Below are 19,636 nucleotides of genomic sequence, written 5' to 3'. Positions count from 1 at the left end.
AAATTGTCTGTGAAGAGATTTGCCAGGTAGGTAGAGTGACAGCTGCAATTTTGGCAGAGGCAGTGCCACATTTTTGTTTCTTGCCAGCACTCCTGCCAGGAAGTAGAAGGCCTGATGTGAGCTCTGCTAAAGCTGTCTATTTATGGAAAGCCAGCTTGCCAGGGTGTCAGTACAAGCTACCAGATTTACTATGCAGGAACGAGTAGGACAAGACACATTCTGTGCTTCTCAGTGAGAATACATCTGAAGGCCACTGTACTTGCTTCAAATTGTGTGTGCTCGCCGATGAAATGAGGTTTACAGCACTGTCCATGGCATTCATGATGTGGGGTACGCATTTAAATGTGTAACTCCTTAGTTGGTAAGGGGATATTTTCTTCCCAGAAAATTTACATGATTTCAATATTCCTCTGCATACAATCACTATCTTCCAAGAGAACACAGAGCTAATATTCTATTGCAGTGGTGACATTTAATTATTGAATAGCTTCTCTGTCAACATTATTCCTCTTCAGAAGGCCAATGATAATAATATATATACACACACATATATGTATTATTTTTCCACCATTTTCAATGTATGTAAAGTTTGGCCCTAGGTCATGTGTTAGATAGAGTCAGGAGAGAGTTTCAAGTGGCCACAGGGTCTTCTTTTTTACATCTAGTCATTCTCCCTGGACCTGATGGCCGGCATGAAGCAGTATGGCCTTGGATCAGTACTTAGGTGCTCACTTCTCATTCAGAGACAAAGTGCTGGAGATTGAGTTAGCAGTAGTCTTTTGAAGTCTAACCAAAGATGAGTTTTTTCAAAATATCATAAAGGTGATGTAGTCCCAAGGCAACTGTTAAGAGATGATGTATAGAAGCAAAGTCGGCTATGAGAATTTGGAAAATAATTTATTTTTTTCCAAGAAAAGTCAAGTCTACCCCCAAAGACTCAGAACCAATATGATTTCCTAGTTATAAGTTTACCAGTTATACATAGTAAAAGACTATGCTAACTATGAATGTTAATATTAAAACTTTATTAATTATGAGTATAAAAACATCAAGTATACTATCTAAATATTAAGTAAACCCAAAGGTAACACATAATAGGATATACATAGAATGCTATCCAACCCTAAAGATAAAAAACGTGAGTACATGAATGTAGAAGACATTCAGAAAGACGTGGAAAGTAAAATCAGCTTTCTTCCAACCACCATTTGTTCCTTCTTTTGTAACTGTGAATCACAAAATTAATAAATAAAACATGTAAGTCATCTGTTGTATGCTTAACATTGAGACAAATGCTGGAACAGAGACAAACGATAAATGGTCATACTCAAAACCTTGTAGCATAGTAACTTAAGCAAAGTAAACACATCAAATGATAGCCATGTTAAATGAATCTGATTGGGTAGCCAGAGTAAAGGCAGAGAAAGGAGGCTTCTACACAGAGTGAATCCATAGGCAAGAAGATGAGCAGGCCAGTGAATACCAGTTGAGAAAAAAATGCATAGGATAGTCTGTGGAATGAATATGGATAACTTGTGATTAAGAATAACGTCAACGGACAGAAAGTCTTACATTTAAAAGCTAGTTTTTAAAAAATATGACATAGGTAAAAAGCAAACAGAAAATGTTGACAAATTCAAACTAAGTAATGAGGCTAAATTAAATCAAGCAAAGAATAGCCAGGCAGTGGTGGCCCACACCTTTAATTCCAGTACTCAGAAGGCAGAGGCAGGGGGATCTCTGGGAGTTCAAGACCAGCCTGGTCTACAAGAGCCAGTTCCAGGACAGCCTCCAAAGCCACAGAGAAACCCTTTCTTGAAAAAACAAAAAACAATCAAACAAACAAACAAAAACAAAAAAACAAGCAAAGAACACATCTACATGTTACATACATAGAAGCCCTACTTCAAAGCACATCTTAAAAAAGATTAAGAAAAATGATTGCTTTTATGAGATTAGGTGCCTTAAACACATCAAATATCTCTATTTTAACATAACCTCAAATAATAAAATCATTATTTTTAAAAAGATAATTCTAACACACATCCACTTCTATTGTTTTCATAATATATTCATAAAATAATAATAAAAATAAGATTCTTACCCCAACGGCTGGGTGTTTTGGTAGACTGGGGGATCAAAGTGTTATTTGCAGTATTGAGATCAGGTGTATAGTTGTCTGTCTGTAATTCATTCCCTGGGGAAGAAACAACGTAAGCAATCACAATCTGAAAGCACAACAGAACCTCCTATCTCTGCATACAAGCAAATGTAACAGTTGGCTTAAGAACAGCAGACTTGTTGCAATTTAGTCCTCCTGCTGTTCTAAATTAGCAAACAAGGAAGTTTAAATACATATGTAAATTGAGATTTCCATTAGTAATTTTGTAGCTAGTGACCAAAATCCTGCAACTGTTCATGCATAAGGTTTCCTTTTCTTGTTTTTTATGAGTTAATTATTAACCCTCATATTGCATAAGAATAAAAGATTTTAGCAGTCCTACCCTCTTGCTGAATGTATATTGCAGTACTGGAAAGTTAACTACTATATCTGAGAACATTAGGGGATTTAGGGTAACTGTAGAGATGTGCTGATTATCTGTATTTATTATTTTATCAGGACGGGGAATCTCTTTCAGACCTAGTTTCTGTTTGTGCAGCTTAAACAGAATCTGAGTACATCCTCAAGGACTCTTCATCTGAAATGATCCCTGTAAAGGGACCCAAGTGACATAAGAAACAAACTCACCGGTATCCTCACAGATGCTCTTGCATTCATCCAAAGTCTCAAAGTTGTTGCGGTTGCCTAGGCACCCACCATACTTGAATTGCTCACACTGCTTTGACTGGTTATTATAAAAATACCTAGTAATGAGGCCTCGGCAGATCCCAGGGTCCTCTTCCAAGAAGCAGAAATCTGGCTTTTCTACAAATGGCAAGACACATCAGAAAGAGATATTCTTCTTTTGTTATTACCACTTAATTATTTTCATGAAATTTATAATGAACTTATTTAGAAGATAAATTTAAAACCAATTTTAAAAGTTTAAAGGCTAAACCAGAAGATAATTGTTACCTCATTAAAAATAAATAAAATAATTTTATTAAAAACTGAACCATTATCTAACCATTTGGGTACATGGAAAAATGAACATGAAACTATGTCTTATATTTTTTTATCTGGTATTTCAGTTCTAAGTTTCTTATATTAGATTACAGGGAATTGTGATCAACATTTTTATGAGCCAATAAAATAAAGGATAGTGGGTTATTTGATATATGCTGACCTTGTTTTAGAAGTACAAAGTATTATGGCAAGTTTTGCTTTAATTATTTCTATTAAGCTTAATGCACTGGTATTAAAGAAAGGTCTACTGAAGTGTTGAGAATCTCTAGGGAAGGAGTGCTGTGTTAGTTCATTAAGAATGCTACAGAGATTTTAAACATTGAAAAGGATCTTAGAGGCACGGAAGTTGGCCTGGCTATTCTTGGAAGTTCCTGAATTCTTATGCTGAAATTAATATCTGTGCTCAGTTCGGCATCCTCCACTATCGGGTCTCTCCTTCCCTCCCCCCCCTCTCTTTTTTTCTTCTTCCAAGCACTGGACTGAAGGAACAATGTAGAGGCAGAAAGGAAATACATGTTCAGGGATTAGAAGGGCTTTTGCAAAGACTAATACCCTTCCTTTATTCACGTTCCAAAACAGACTAAACACAGCTGTCACAAAATCTGCAATAATGTGACCTACATTACAGTCTCTGTCTACATGCATATTGTGAAAAGAACTGAGTTCGTTTTCAAATCTATTATGCTCAAAAGTCTTACTGCACTGGAATATTTTAGACAAAGTTCCAATTCCTCCATTTTCTCTTATAAATATATTTCTGTGGTAGCAAGATGAACTATGATACCCTTCCATGTCTTAAAGCAACTTGCTTTTTTATATAAGGAAGTCGGTGCTCACAAGTGCTCTACTATCAAAAGAGCATGCATTACAAGCACTTCAGACACAGAGCCCAGAGATCCTAAGCTGGAAGTGACCTGAAACCCTCCTCGCTGAGGACTAGTTCTCATAGTACTAGAAGCACCATTCAAGCTTCCAAAGGAGGGAGGTAACCAACAGTCCTACCCAGCTATGACATCTATAAACAAAAATGACCAGAGTGACTCAGTAACCCTAAGAGTACAGTAGTGGCCCGTTTATCTTGATTGTAACCAACAGCTCTTTCATTGTTCTTAAGACCCCACTAAATAAGAAAGAAGTCTTGCCTGATTCCAGACACCTAGCCAACTACCCAGAGATAATGAAGTCATGGATCTTGGAGAATCTATTACCACCACTTTACTAAATCAACATAATCCCTAACTACATTCTCAACATTGACAGACAAGTGTCATCCTCACCCTGCACCAAGGAAACTTCCATTTGCAACAGAAGACCATTACAGAAAACTGAACATAATCTAAATTCAAATTTATGAAGAACAATCTCAATTGACATATCTATAACACAAATCCTACACCTAAGGCTAAGGGGTCATTGTGGAAGAGAGAGCAGAATGAATCTAAGATTCAAGAGAACAGAGAGTTTGCTATAAGATTGTGTCTCCTAGGAAAGCCAGAAGCTACACGGATAAAGTCCCACCAATATGAGCTGAACAATGACAACAGACATACTAAACACAGATCGGAGGAGAGCCAAGAGTTCTTGTCCCTACACAAAGAACTACAGGTGATTAAGGAAAGCTGAGAATGTAGAATTAGTGTCCAGGAAAAAACACACCAATTAGTTATCTAGTGCCAAATGGTCATCCCTGAAAACATATGTGTCTGTGTATGTAAATATGCATCAATGGATCGAATCTAAGACCCTAGCGTAAATCCACACATCTGTGAACTTCTTTTTTACAAAAAAAAAAAAAAAAAAGCTGAAATTATACAATGGAAAAAAGAAACCATTTTCAACAAATGGTGCTGGTATAGCTGGATATTCACATGTAGAAGAATGCAAATAGATCCTTATCTATCACCTTGCACAAAACCAAGTGTATCAAAGACCTCAACATGAATCCAGTTACACCAAACCAGATTAGAAAAGAAAGTGGGAAGTAGCCCTGAATGCATTGGCCCAAAAGACAACTTCTTGAATAGAGTAGCACAGATACTGAGGTTGACAATAAATGGGACTTAGTGAAACTAAAAGGCTTCTGCAAGGCAAAAGACATGGTAAATAAGACAAAATGGCAGCCTACAAAATAGGGAAAGATCCGCCACTGGATGAGGAATCTAGGATGGCATATAAAGTAGTCATCAGTCTCATTATAGGGGAAGGGCATTCAGGGTATCCTCTCCATCATTGGCTAGATTGTCAGTTCATGTAATCCTTGTAGATCTCTGGAAATCTCCCTAGTGCCAGATCTCTCTTTGGACCTATAATGGCTCCCTCTGTTATGGTATCTCTCATCCTGCTCTTCTCTATTCTTCTCCCCACTCAACATTTCTGCTCTTCCGTTTTCTCCTCTCCCCTCCTCATCTCCTCCTCTCATTCTGCCAGAACCCTCTCCCCTACCCTCATGCTCCCTGTTAGGTCAGGAGATCCTGGCCATCCTAGAGCCCTCATCCAGTGGTGGATGGAAGCAGAGGCAGACACCCACAGATATACACTGAATTGAACTCTGGAACCCGAGTTGCAGAGAGGGAGGAATGAAGATCAAAGGGGTCGGGACCAGGCTGGTGAAACCCACAGAAACAGCTAGCCTGAACAAGGGGGAGCACATGGACCCCAGACTGCTATCTGGGAGGCCAGCACAAGACTGATCCAGACCCCTGAACGTGGATGTCAAAGATGAGGCTTCGGCACCCTATGGGGACCCTGGTAGTGGATCAGTATTTTTCCCTGGTGTAAGTAGGAACTTTGAGAGCCCATCCCATGTGAAGGAATGCTCTCTTGGCCTGGACACATGGGGGAGGGCCTAGGCCCAACCCAGGATAATGTGGTGGACTTTAGGGAGTCTCCATGGAGGGCACTAACCTCCCTGGGGAGTGGAGGGTACATGTGGTGGGAGGCAGGTGGGGGGTTGGGGGGGCAGGTTGGGGGGAGGGGAGGGAGAGGGAGAAGGGATCGACATGTAAAGCAAGCTTGTTCATAATTTGAACTAATAAAAAAAAATAGAGAAAGATCTTCACTGACCACCACATCTGACAGAGGGCTGATCTACAAAATATATAAAGAATTCAAGAAACTAGAAATCAAACTACCAAATAATCCAAGTAAAAAATAGGGTATAGATCTAAACAGAATTTTTGCCGGGCGTTGGTGGCACACGCCTTTAATCCCAGCACTCCGGAGGCAGAGGCAGGCGGATCTCTGTGAGTTCGAGGCCAGCCTGGTCTCCAGAGTGAGTGCCAGGATAGGCTCCAAAGCTACACAGAGAAACCCTGTCTCAAAAAAACAAACAAAAAAAATTAAAAAAAAAAAGATCTAAACAGAATTCTCAACAGAAGAATCTCAAATGGCCAAAAGACATTTAAGGAATTTCTCAACATATTTCTCAACATCCTTAGCCATTAGGAAAATGCAAATCAAAACAACTCTGAGATACCATCTTACACCTGTCAGAATGGCTAAAATCAAAAACACTGATGACAGCTTATGCTGGAAAGGATGTGGAGTAAGAGGAACACTCCTCCACTGTTGGTGGGAGTGCAAATTTATACAACCACTTTGGAAATCAGTATGGAAGTTTCTCAGAAATTTGGGAATCAATCAACCTCAGACCCAACTATATCAATCTTGGGCATATACCCAAAGGATGCTCAATCATACCACAAAGACACTTGCTCAACCATGTTCATAACACCACTATTCATAATAGTCAAAACCTGGAAACAACCTAGATGCCCCTCAACCAAAGAATGGATAAAGAAAACGTGGTCCATTTGCACAATACAGTATTACTCAGTGGTAAAAAGCAATGACATCATGAAATTTGCAGGCATGTGGATGAAAAAATCATCCTGAGTGAGGTAACCCAGACCCAGAAAGACAAACATAGTATGTAGTAACTCATAAGTGGATATTAGATGTAAAGCAAAGGATAACCAGGCTACAATCCACAGGCCCAGAGAAGTTAGTTAACAATGAGAACCCTAAGAGGGATACATGGCTTTCCCTGGGAAGGAAAATAGATGAGATTTCCTGGGTAAACCAGGGCCAGGGGTAGAGGGATGGGGATGGAAGGGAGGATATGGGGGTGGGGGATGAGAACATGAGGGGTTGGATTGTTCAAGTTGTGGGTGGGACAGAGGAGGAGAGTAATAAAAGAGATATCTAGATAGAGGGGGCCATTTGGGGGTTAGGGAGAAACCTGGTGCCAGGAATCCACAAGGATGACCCTAGCTTAAACCCCTAGCAATAGTGGAGAGGGTGCCTGAATCAGCCTCCTCCTGTAATCAGATTGGTGACTACCCTAATTGCCATCAGAGCGCCTTCATCCAGTAGCTGATGGAAGCAGATGCAGAGAGACACAGCCAAGCACTGGGCCAAGCGCTGGGAATCTAGTTGAAGAGAGGGAAGAGAGATTGTACAAGCAAGGGGGGTCAAGATCATGATGGAGAACCCACAGAGACAGCTAGTGGGAGCTCACAGACTCTGGATCGACAGCTGGGACTGTCCTAGGTCCTCTGCTTGTGCGTCACAGTTGTGTAGCTTGGTGTGTTTGTGGAGCCCCTAGCAATGGAATCAGGATCTGTCCCTGGAACATGAGCTGGCCTTTTGGAACCTATTCCCCATGCTGGGTTTTCTCACCCAGCCTTGATGCAGGGGGAGGAGCTTGGTCTGGCCTCATCTTGATATGCCATGCCTTGTTGACTCCCATGAGAGGCCTTACCCTTTCTGAACAAAGGAAAAGTAGATGGCCGTGGGGGGAGGGGGAGGCAGGTGGGAGGTATGGGAAGGGAATGGGAAGACAGAAGGGAGGGGAAAATGTGGTTTTATTTAAAATTTAATTTAAAATACCATATTAGTAAAGAATAAAAGTCTATTTTCTATAACTACTCAACTTGCAAGTTGAAAGTTAACTTGTTTCTTATTGACTCTGAAAGTAAATGTTAGTGAGGGGGGTGATAGGGGAGGAGGGGAAGGAGAGGGAACTGGGATTGACATGTAAAACAATCTTGTTTCTAATTCAAATAAAAAAAAGAAAAGGAAATGTCAGTGAAAGTCTTAGATTGTTTCCTGTTTCAAATTTAAGTGAATTTATTGTGTACAAAATGATGGCTTCAAAAAAATGATGACTTCAAGCATATATATCATGGATAGATATATATAGATAATTAATGGATCACCTCACTTGACTAACATTCGTACACTGAAAACACAAGTAACATCCACTCTCTCAGCCATCACAAGAGTTAAATATACTGCTGTTAACTGCAGTCCGTGCTACACAGTAGATCTTTTGAATGTTCCCTCCTATGCAATGACTCCATCTTCTCGGTCACCTCTCCACCACACAGTCTTGGGTAACGACAATGCCACTTCCTACTCTTAGATCACCCTTCTAAGACTCTGTGACTGAGATTATGCTGTGTACTGCATTCAGCATGTTGTTTACCAAGTCCAGCCATATTGTTGCTAGTAACAAGGTCTCCTTCTTTTCCACAGCTGAATAGTTTCACACTGTGTAGAATATGACACATCTTCTTTATCCCTTTATCCACAGATTGAAGCCTCAGTTCATTCCATATTTTTGTAGAATAATACTTCAATGAATGGGCTGTGCAACCTATTGATTTCCCTTCTCTTTGATATGTCCTGAGTAGTTGGGTTGATGGCTAGAATAAATAGTAGTTCTATTTTTAATTTAAAAATTTGATGAGAAGCATCTATATTGTTTTCCCTGGTTGTCCTATGGGTTTAACAGGAGTGAAACAATAGTTCATCCAAGTTTGGATTTGTGTTTCTTTGACGGTTAGTGTTGTATAATCTTTTACTATCATATTCTTGTCCTTTAGGATGAGTGTCACTATGATATGTAATTGTGTCATATCTAGGAAATGGGAAAAAGGTTTGTAAATTTTAATATTTTATGGGAAAATACATTCAATTCTCATTTTGATTAATTTTAAGACATAATTCTTCAAGAAATTTTAAGTAATCTTTAAAATATACAAATTTTATGCATAAAAAGGTAATGGCTGAAATATATTGCATACTAAAAGCAAAAATTATAATGATCTATGCTAATGGTCATTATTATTAAATTCTACATGGAAGGTTTTTTTTATCTGAGATCCCCATAAAATTGTATTAATTTATTTTAGGAGAAAGCTAAGAATGCACATATGTAAAATAATTCTTAGGTCTATAAATCAAAATAGAAAATCAAGCAGGATTATAAATAAGGCAATTCTCCATATTCCTTAAAGTGTCATTCTTTTAGAGGTATGTACACACTTGTGGCGAATGGCACTCAGTTATAATTGAGTAAGAATATTAGTGTAAGCCATACAGCATCTTTCATAAGCTGTAGATAAAAATATAATGCCAACTTTCTGCATGCCTGCACACCAAGAAATTGCTTGCTGCTAATCTTTCTTTCTGAGGCATTGGCCTGACTCTTCATTATCTTTTTTATTTTCTTTTGATATCTTATAATATTGTCATCATCATTAAACCCAGAAATTTATTTGTCCTGTTTCAAGGCTAGGAAGCATATCAACTTAACTTTGATGGAATTTTTACTATGGAGTAATTGTAGCAACTAAACACTCTTGACATTTATATGTTCAGAGTGTTTATCTTTTTCATATCTAATGTTTAAAGTGATTGTTTCTTGAATTCCAAAATATATTTTTACTTTTTTTCTTACAGTAAAAATTTTTCTCTAATTCTATATTTAAGAGAAATCTTAATATTTCAATGTTGCTATTTCCTTTCACAAAAAAAAAAATCTTCTTTCACTTGTAGACAAAACTCATCTTATAAATATACTTTTTCTTGAATACTAACAATAACTATGATATTACTTAATTGGAGTACTGAACATTGTTACCAAGATCAATTCACTGTTTGAAGGGATATATATATATATATACTTTTTTTTTTTTTTTTGGTTTTTCGAGACAAGGTTTCTCTGTGTTGTTTTGGAGCCTGTCCTGGAACTAGCTCTGTAGACCAGGCTGGCCTCGAACTCACAGAGATCTGGCTGTCTCTGCCTCCCAAGTGCTGGGATTAAAGGAGTACACCACCAACACCTAGCTGGGATATATTTTTTAAATTATAAATAATCACTTTTGTTTGTTACACAAATTTTGATTGGGTTTATTTTATTCCTTTTATTTGTTGGTTGGTTTTGTTCTTTTGAGACGGGTTTCTCTGTGTAATCCTAGATGTCCTGGAACTTGCTATATAGACCAGGCTGGCTTTAAACTCAGAGATCCACCTGTCTCTGCCTCCCAAGTGCTGGGTCAAAGGCGTGTGCCATGACCACCTAGCTATTTTATGCATTTTTAAATTGAATTCTAATAAGTTGGGACTGAAAATTTCCAATTAGTAAAAGACATTTTCAACTGTTTCCCAGACAAGTGAGAATTCAAATGTGTAAAATTTAAGTGCACCTTGGATCTTGCATCTTCACTTCCTTTAAATGACTTAATCTTTTCAGAATTTTGAGTCAAGCAGCTTGATTTTTTGGATATTTTCCTGTTTAATGCAAATATCAATGGTAATTGGATTAAATCTGTTTCTGGGACTTAATTCAAAGCAAGTTGATCCTGGTGACTGGCACATCTTTGAATTACATAGTAAGATGGATGAAAAAACATGGACAGGAAAAAAAATGGAGCTTGTTTTCTTAACCCAATGATACTGTCATTATAATAAGTCCTTTAAAAGAGTTATATCTAAGACCCAAGCCTTTCGCCCTGCACAAAAACTTAAGTCAAAATGGATCAAAGACCTCAACATAAACCCAGCCACACTGAACCTATTAGAAGATAAAGTGGGAAATACCCTTGAATTAATTGGTACAGGAGACCACTTCCTGAACATAACACCAGTAGCACAGACACTGAGATCAACAATTAATAAACGGGACCTCCTGAAACTGAGAAGCTTCTGTAAGGCAAAGGACACAGTCAGCAAGACAAAACAGCACCCCACAGACTGGGAAAAGATATTCACCAACCCCACATCTGACAGAGAGGGCTTATCTCCAAAATATACAAAGAACTCAAGAAGCTAGTCTCCAAAACACCAAACAACCCAATTAAAAAATGGAGTACAGAACTAAATAGACAATTCTCAATAGAGAAATCTAAAATGGCTGAAAGACACATAAGAAAGTGTTCAACATCCTTAGCCATCAGGGAAATGCAAATCAAAACAACTTTGAGATACCATCTTACTCCTGTCAGAATAGCAAAAATCAAAAACACCAATGACAGTTTATGCTGGAGAAGATGTGGAGAAAGAGGAACACTCCTCCACTGCTGGTGGGAGTGCCAACTTGTACAGCCACTTTGGAAATCAGTATGGCAACTCCTCAAGAAAATGGGAATCAGTCTACCACAAGATCCAGCAATTCCACTCCTAGGCATATACCCAAAAGAAGCACATTCATACAACAAAGACATCTGTTCAACAATGTTCATAACAACACTATTTGTAATAGCCAGAAACTGGAAGCAGCCTAGATGTCCCTCAACCAAAGAATGGATGGAGAAAATGTGGTACATTTACACAATGGAGTACTACTCAGCAGAAAAAAACAATGGAATCTTGAAATTTGCAGGAAAATGGATGGAACTTGAAGAAACCATTCTGAGCGAGGTAACCCAATCACAAAAAGACAAACATGATATGTACTCACTCATATGTGGATTTTAGACATAGAGTAAGGGATTACCATCCTACATTCTACACTGCCAGAGAAACTAGTAAACAAGGAAGACCCTAAAAGAGACAAACTTTGTCCCCTGGAGAAGGGGAAAGGGTCACCATCCCCTGAGAAAATTAAGAACATGGGGGGAAGAAGCTACGAGAGTGAGAAGGGAAGAAGAGGAAGAATGCAGAAAGGTTGAGTCAGGTGTAGACTAAAAGAAAGGACATATGATAGGTAGGATTTTAGTTGGGGGGGTGGTAGGGAAGGAAGGGAGGGAGAAGGGAACTGGGATTCTCATGTAATTCAATCTTGTTTGTAATTCAAATATATAAAAAATAAAAAACTAAATAAAAAAGTTATATCTAGTAAAAAATCTTTCTTCAAAAAAAATTATGCACACTAAATAATGACAAAGGCAATTATTGTTAACTTTCTATACTCAGTCTTTGCATACTGTTAACAACTCATGAAAAATACACTCATGCAATGAAATTTACTTAAGTCACACAGTGCTGAGATTAACAATGGATTGGAGAACTAAAATGAGACAATTAAGGGCTAAATCGTTTTCGGCATGTTATTAATATAGCCTGCGTAACTTATACCACAAGGCCATTTGCTCAACTATGTTCATAGCATTATTGGTAATAGCCAGAACCTGGAAACAACCTAGATGCCCCTCAGCCAAAGATTGGGTAAAGAAAATGTGGTCCATTTACACAATGGAGTATTCCTCAGTGGGGGAAAAAAAAAATGACATCATGAAATTTGCAGGCAAATGCAAGGAACCAGAAAAAAAAATCCATACCCAGAAAGACAAACACAGTATGTACTCACTCATAAGTGGATATTAGACATAAAGGATAACCAGACTACAGTCCACAACCCCAGAGAACCAGGAAACTAGGAAGACCCTAAGCGAAACATACATGGATCGTCCTCTCCCACACCCAAAGGGAAATAGACAAGTTCTCCTAAGTAAATTGGGAGTGTGGGGGGAGAAGGAAGAGTAGAAGAGGAGTGGGAAGGGGAGAGGGAGATGGGGAGGACAACATGAGGAATCAGGAAGGTCGAGTTGGGGAAGGACAGAGAAGGAAAGCAAGAAAAGAGATAACTTGTTAGAGGGAGCCATCACAGGGTTATTGAGAAACCTGGCACTAGGGAAATTCCCAGGAATCTACAAGGATGACCCCAACAAAGAATCTAAGCAATAGTGGAGAGGCTAACTTAAATGCCTTTCCCCTGTAATCAGATTGATGACTCCCTTAATTGTCATCATAGAACCTTCATCCAATAACTAAGGGAAGCAGATGCAGAGATCCACAACTAAGCACTGGGCTGGACTCCTGGAGTCCAGTCATAGAGAGGAGAGATACTGTTAGCAAAGGGATCAAGACCATGCTGGGAAAACCCACAGAAACAGCTGACCTGAACAAGTGGGAGCTCACTGACTCATGACTGACAGCTGGTCCCTGCATAAGACCAAATTCGGCCCTCTGACAGTTGGGTGGCTTGGGCAGTTTGTGGGGCCAGTAACATGAGAACAGTATTTACCTCTAGTACATGAACTGGCCTTTTCGAGCCCATTCCCTATGGAGAGATACCTTGCTCAGCCTAGATACAAGGGAAGGGCCTTGGTCCTGCCACAAGTGATGTGACAGACTGTCTTGATTCCCCATGGAAGGTGCTAGGGAATCCACTGAGGAGTGGATGGGGGTGGGTTGGGGAGAAGGTGGGGGAACCAGGAGGATGGGAGGGAGAGGGAACTTGGATTAAGTATATAAAGTAAGATTGTTCTAAAAATAAAGGGGAAAAAATAGTAGCCTGTGTGGCTCTAGGGCAGCAGCTCCCAGCCTTCCTGCTGAGACCCTTTAGTACCACCTCATGTTGTGGTGACCCCCAACCATAAAATTATTTTCATTGCTACTTCACAACTGTCATTTTGCTACTGTTATAAATTGTAATGTAAATATCTGATATGCAGGATGTCTGCTATGCAACCCCTGTGAAAGAGTTGTTTGACCTCCCCAAATGAGGTCATGACTCACAGGTTAAGAACAAATGTTCCAGAGACCCTGTGATGCAAAACTCATGGCCCGTAGAGCCTTCCTTCTGAGCAGTGTCTGTGATGCCTAAGTTTTCATTGCATTCACTTAAGGGAACATTATCCCTGATGTCATGTAGATTCCATCAACCCGCAGCAGAGATATATAAAACTGAATACCCAGCTGTGTTAGATAAATGCTACCAATTTTCACATAAGTAAAAGTTCACCTGCTCCAGATGGTGTCTTTACAGTCTTCTTTTTATAACCTGTAAGAGAAAGAATGTGAGTTAATGGCCATCATTTATAATGCCATATGAACTTGACCTTAAACTAGAATAATTATATAATCCCATTAATATCCTCAAACAGAATGTCTTCATGACTCAAGTTTATTTTTATTTATAGGTTATATAGTCAATTATTTTTGTTTGTTTTATTATTGCTATTATTGGTTGTGGTGGTGTATATGCAGGGTCTTATGAATGCTATGCTATGTAATCTATCACTGAATTGAACCTCCAGCCCCCACATCCTTTTCTTGAGAATTATTTTAATTAGTATATAAAAATGTAGACTTACACATAGTAATAGGTTATTGTGTCATATTTCAATGCACATGTATATTGAGTAATATTTAAGTGAGGCTGAATATGTCTACCCTCTCAAATATATATCAATTCTTTTTGTTGAAACCTTTTAAAAACTCTTCCATGCAGCTTTTGGAATGTGTAAAATCTTGTTGCCTGTAGTTCCCCTACTATGTATTAGCATCAGGTAAAACTACCAATGATAAAATTTATAAGCACTGTTAAAATGTTATAAAATTATGATGTGATTACGAAGTAAAAATATCCACTGAAGTTTAATAATACATCATTATGTGCTTTATAGTCCTACATCAGTAAAATCAACACCAAAGCTAGGTTAGTAAAGTTTACACGGCAGGGATAAAATTTTGATTCTTTTTTTTTTCTTGCTTTATTAAAATTCCAATAAGAATGACTCGTTTATAGGTAAGTCTTAGACTTAGAAGTGATAAGCTGCTCCCATAGTAGAAATTTGTATGTGTTAATATATTTATCTTTGGAGCCTGACATTCAGCACTCTGGTTCGTTACCTTCCAGGGAGAATGCTGGGAGAGCATTCTGTTTATATGGTGCAGACGAGTCAACGTGAAAAACAATTCTTTAACTGCCAACCCAGCTCTCAGGTAAGTTAACTGTACTCATTGCATTGCCCCTCTGAGGTTCTTCAGTGGACTTTAGCATTCCTTCCCTTTTCACATATGGAGATTCTACCATAAGAAATAAGGCTTCAATCCTAGCGCCTTCATCCAGCAGCTGATGGAAGTAGAAGCAGACACCCACAGCTGAAAACTGAACCCAACTGGAATCCAGTTGCAGAAAAGGATCAGGCTGGTGAAACCCACAGAAACAGCTGACCTGAACAAGGGGGAGCTCATGGACCCCAGACTGATCACTGGGAAACCAGCATGGGACTGATCCAGACCCCGTGAATGTGGGTGTCAGTGAGGAGGCCTTGGAAATCTATGGGGCCTTTTGTAGTAGATCAGTACTTATCCCTAGCATAGGAATGGACTTTGGGAGCCCATTCCACATGGAGGGATACTCCCTCAGCCTAGACGCATGGGAGAGGGCCTAGGCCCTATCCCAAAGGATATGATAGACTCTGAAGACCCCCCCCCCAATGGAAGGCCTCACCCTCCCTGGGGAGCAGAAATGGTATGGGATAGGTAGGGTGTTAGTGGGGGTCAGGGGAGAAGGGAGAGAGAGGGAACTGGGATTGACGTGTAAAACAATCTTGCTTCTAATTTAAATTTTAAAAATGGAGATTAAAAAAGAAAGGGAGTAATTTTAAAGAAAACATGGAAGGACATTTTATAATATTGATTAAACCCAATAGATAATACATTTAAGTCATAATTACCACTAAAATTGTAATAATTTTATAAAGGCTGTAATAAACAAACTAGATGTACTGAGGGAAATAGTATAAAATTATTTTAGGAATAATTATTCTGGAAAAATTTAATTTCAGGGAATCCATCCGGAATATTAAAAAATGATTTAAAAAAAAAAGAGGCTTCATAATTTTATAACTGACCCGAAGAAATCAAAATCAACAGTTGACTAGGAAATCTAGAAATGTAAACAATGGGATTTCTTGGGAAATAGTAGTGTTTTTTCTAAAATTGCTAAATCTGCATGTAGGCCTAGTAACCACCTGGGCTCTTTCTTGTGTCACAGGTTTCCTGGACACCTACCTCTGATGCATGTCTCCTTACATTCTTCCAGGGTTTCAAATCGATTTTCGTTTCCTCTGCATCCCCCATATATAAATTCTTCACATTGGTAAGTAAAAATATTGAAAAAATAACTCCTTATCATGGCTTTGCACGGTCCATCATCTACCTTCATTGCGCAAAATGTATGCTTCGGTTTCATTGGTGGCTGTTCTGAATCTAGAAGGTAAGAATAATGTTCTTGATGTCATTTTGGCAAATACATAATTTTCACTCCCAATTTTTAAAGAAGAAAATTAAAACAGAAAAGTGAAATTATTATGAGTTCAGTGGAAGTAACAACCTGAGTATCTGTATATGTTCCATGTCTTTGATAATTTATTAATGATCCCTGAAGAAGGTTCGAGCAGCTTTAAATGGCATAAACCAATTCTTCCTCCAGAGGGCAGCAGTGCTCTGCTAAATTAAAAACTATCGGCACATGAATGGACATCATTTTAATGTTTTTATATAAAAACATTTGAAATCAAAGTATAAATTTGTAGATAGATGATCTAGTAGTAAATCCATTTTTTTAATTCCTTGCAATTTTAAAACATGAACTTTTGGAAAATATTCATACAAATGTGATTTATGTTACTTTCTAGTATCTTCCATTTGTATTTTATTATTATAGTTGTGTATACTAAACTAGTATCATTTTCTGGCATATTTTAAATCATGTTAATATTCTAACAAAGAAATTGCAATGTTCTCATTTATTTATCTGTTTCCTATTTGTTTACTTATTTGTGTCCATATATGTATTCAGATATGCTTATGTGGAGGGGTATACATACACCCTGACTGTCTTTCTTCAGCTACTATCTATCTCTCACTAGCCAGGACCTCAAAAGGTAGGCTGGCTGGCTGGCTTGCTCTCTGGACAGTGGGCTCCAGGAATCTGCCTTTCTCTGTCTTCCCAATACTACTAGGCTTAGAAACATGCACCATCAAGGGCTAGCTTTTTTTTTTTTTTTAAGAGATTCTAGACTAAAACTCAGGTCCTGGTCTTACAAGAGAAGCACATTACGTCTCCCCAACCCAATCATTTATAGGACTAATAAAATTACAGTTAGACAACTGTGGTGGTTGGGGTTAGTCATGAACTTGCAGAATCGAGAGTCACATGAGAGATGGCTTCTGAGCAGGCCTGGAGTATGGGTGGAGGAATACTGATTAGGTAAATTGTCTGGGAGAACCTGTCCACCGCAGTTGACTCCCACTCTCTGGGCTGGGAAGTAGACAGTTAAGGGAAAGGTAAGCTGGACACAGACTTTGTTTTCTGCTCCCTAACTGATTTATTTAAGATCTTGCAGATCTTGCTTACTGAAATCTTGAGAGAGAGAGAGAGAGAGAGAGAGAGAGAGAGAGAGAGAGAGAGAGAGAGAGAGAGAGAGAGAGAGAGATCAGGAAAACAGAGCCCAAGTTCAACATGCTGTTTAATAATTTTGCCACAAGAGGGTGAGAGTGTACCACAAAAGGCTTATTTTTCAAAGCTGTCTATGAAGTTACACTAATGACAGGGAATTTTTTTTGAGTAATAACAATTTCCCAGAACTTTGTTATAAAATTATCTAATAATCACAACCTCATGATGTTGGTAATATCTTCATCGTACAACAACAACAAAAAATGCAGAAAGTATCTAAGTTGTTCCTATTAATATCAGCAAATGATGGAATTGACCCTCAAAAGTTGTTATAGCAGGTATATTACACAATAAGAGTAATTATGTCACAAACCTGAATGACGGAGATGTTCAAGATGGCATTTGGGTTAAACAATTAGATTTAACAATGTGATTTCCACTCAACAGCATTCTAAGAATTTGCTTTATAAAGTCGGAAATCGTTTTCCTATGAAAGTGTCTGGTACTGAATCTCAGTTCCCTTCTCTGTGTCTTTGGATATCAAAAAAAAAAAAAAAAAAAAAAAGTCTTAGCAGAACATGGGTGCTCGAGGTCATGGGATGGCCTGACTGTTAGAATACCACTCTCCTGGAGATTGTTTGTGAATCTAGGGCCTGCAGGTTACTTACTATCCAGAGTCTACATGCTGTGTGTCTCTGGGTATGGCAACATTAATTAAAAACTAAACAGAAGTAAAACAAACCTAGATAAGGCTGTGCAACTCACTGATCAAAAGAACTTGAAGTCTACAGTAAAATCAAGCTGTGCATAGGTGTGGGACCCCTGCCTACTCTGAGCGTGAAGTCAACCTTGGTTAGCAAGGTCACAACTTCAGTCGTGGGAACCCGCCAGAAGCTGTGAGAATTTAAGGTTTTCTTCTCAGCCATCATTATTCCCTCCCATCTACTAAGTTTCAGGCTCAGAAGATGTATTTACCCAACCTTTGTTAAAAGGGAATACACTGAACCAATTCACCAGAGATGAGAATATATATATCAGAACTAAGATATAATAATGTGGAGACTATAAAGTTAATATTTTCCATTACCAATAACTTGAGTTCTATCAATAGTTTTGTACAGAATCTTACTTTGGGGAAACTATATAAATCTCTAAGATGCCTGCTCAAGTTTTTTTTTTCTTCAATTATTAGTATTTTCATTTTTGACACAGTTTATGGAGTTGAAACTCACTTCCACACTACTTCCTTTCATGTCAAGCTCAACTAGATTCTTACAAGAGTTTCATCTCATTCTTATTTTGAAAATACTGGTAAGAAAGAGAGGATGGCTGAAGCTGATGTACATAGTTCTTTTTCCTTTTCATGCTTTTTCTAGCTCAAAGCTAAAATCAATTCTCCTTCTGCTTTTTCCTTCTTGCAATATTCTAAAGCTAGTTCTGATATTACTGTCTTACACAAAACATCTCTCTTGCCAGGAGGTGGTGGCACACGCCTTTAACCCCAGCACTCAGGAGGCAGAGGCAGGTAGATCTCTTTGAGTTCAAGGGCAGTCTGCTCTACAGAGTGAGTTCCAGAATAACCTGGGCTACACAGAGAAACCTTGTCTCCAAAAAGCAAAATACAAACAAAAGTCTCTCTTACTGGAGTGCCTTGATTTGGGATAGTCTAAAAATTAACCCACTTAATACAAGAACTGGCTTAAGGAAATAATACCACTTCGTTGAAAAAAAATTCTAAGGGGGCCTGGAACAATGGCTCAGCAGTTAGAGTACTTGAGGCTCTTCCAGAGGATGAGGGTTCAATTCCCAGCACACCCATGGTGGCTCACAACTGTCTATATCTCCAGTTCCAAGAGATCTGATGCTGATTTCTGGCTTCTGAGGACACTGCACACATGTGTTGCACAGTCACACAAACAGGCAAAACACACATACACTTAAACAATAAAAACATTTTAATTCTAGCATAATGAAAAATAATAATTTTATGCTAAATTGAGAGTTTTGACAAACAAAAACAAACAAACAAA

The 19,636-nt window shown here is 38.5% G+C and overlaps 1 protein-coding gene across 9 annotated transcripts in view; it reads right to left on the bottom strand.

The window, feature by feature from the left end:
- Positions 1–19,636, bottom strand: part of Tfpi (tissue factor pathway inhibitor) — a 76,363-nt gene that overhangs the window by 9,384 nt on the left and 47,343 nt on the right. For all 9 annotated transcript variants that reach the window (XM_035446185.1, XM_027422702.2, XM_027422696.2 and 6 more), the window contains 4 exons: positions 16,217–16,414; positions 14,160–14,198; positions 2,750–2,926; positions 2,105–2,197 (listed from right to left, as the gene is read on the bottom strand). In XM_035446185.1, the coding sequence (XP_035302076.1) occupies positions 2,105–2,197; positions 2,750–2,926; positions 14,160–14,198; positions 16,217–16,414 (507 nt within the window). The remainder of the gene's footprint in view (positions 1–2,104; positions 2,198–2,749; positions 2,927–14,159; positions 14,199–16,216; positions 16,415–19,636) is intronic.

Source organism: Cricetulus griseus, chromosome 6 (genome assembly GCF_003668045.3).
Source record: "Cricetulus griseus strain 17A/GY chromosome 6, alternate assembly CriGri-PICRH-1.0, whole genome shotgun sequence".
NCBI lineage: Eukaryota > Metazoa > Chordata > Mammalia > Rodentia > Cricetidae > Cricetulus > Cricetulus griseus.
The sequence above is the reverse complement of the archived record's forward strand: the minus strand, read 5'-3'. Positions and strand labels throughout refer to the sequence as shown.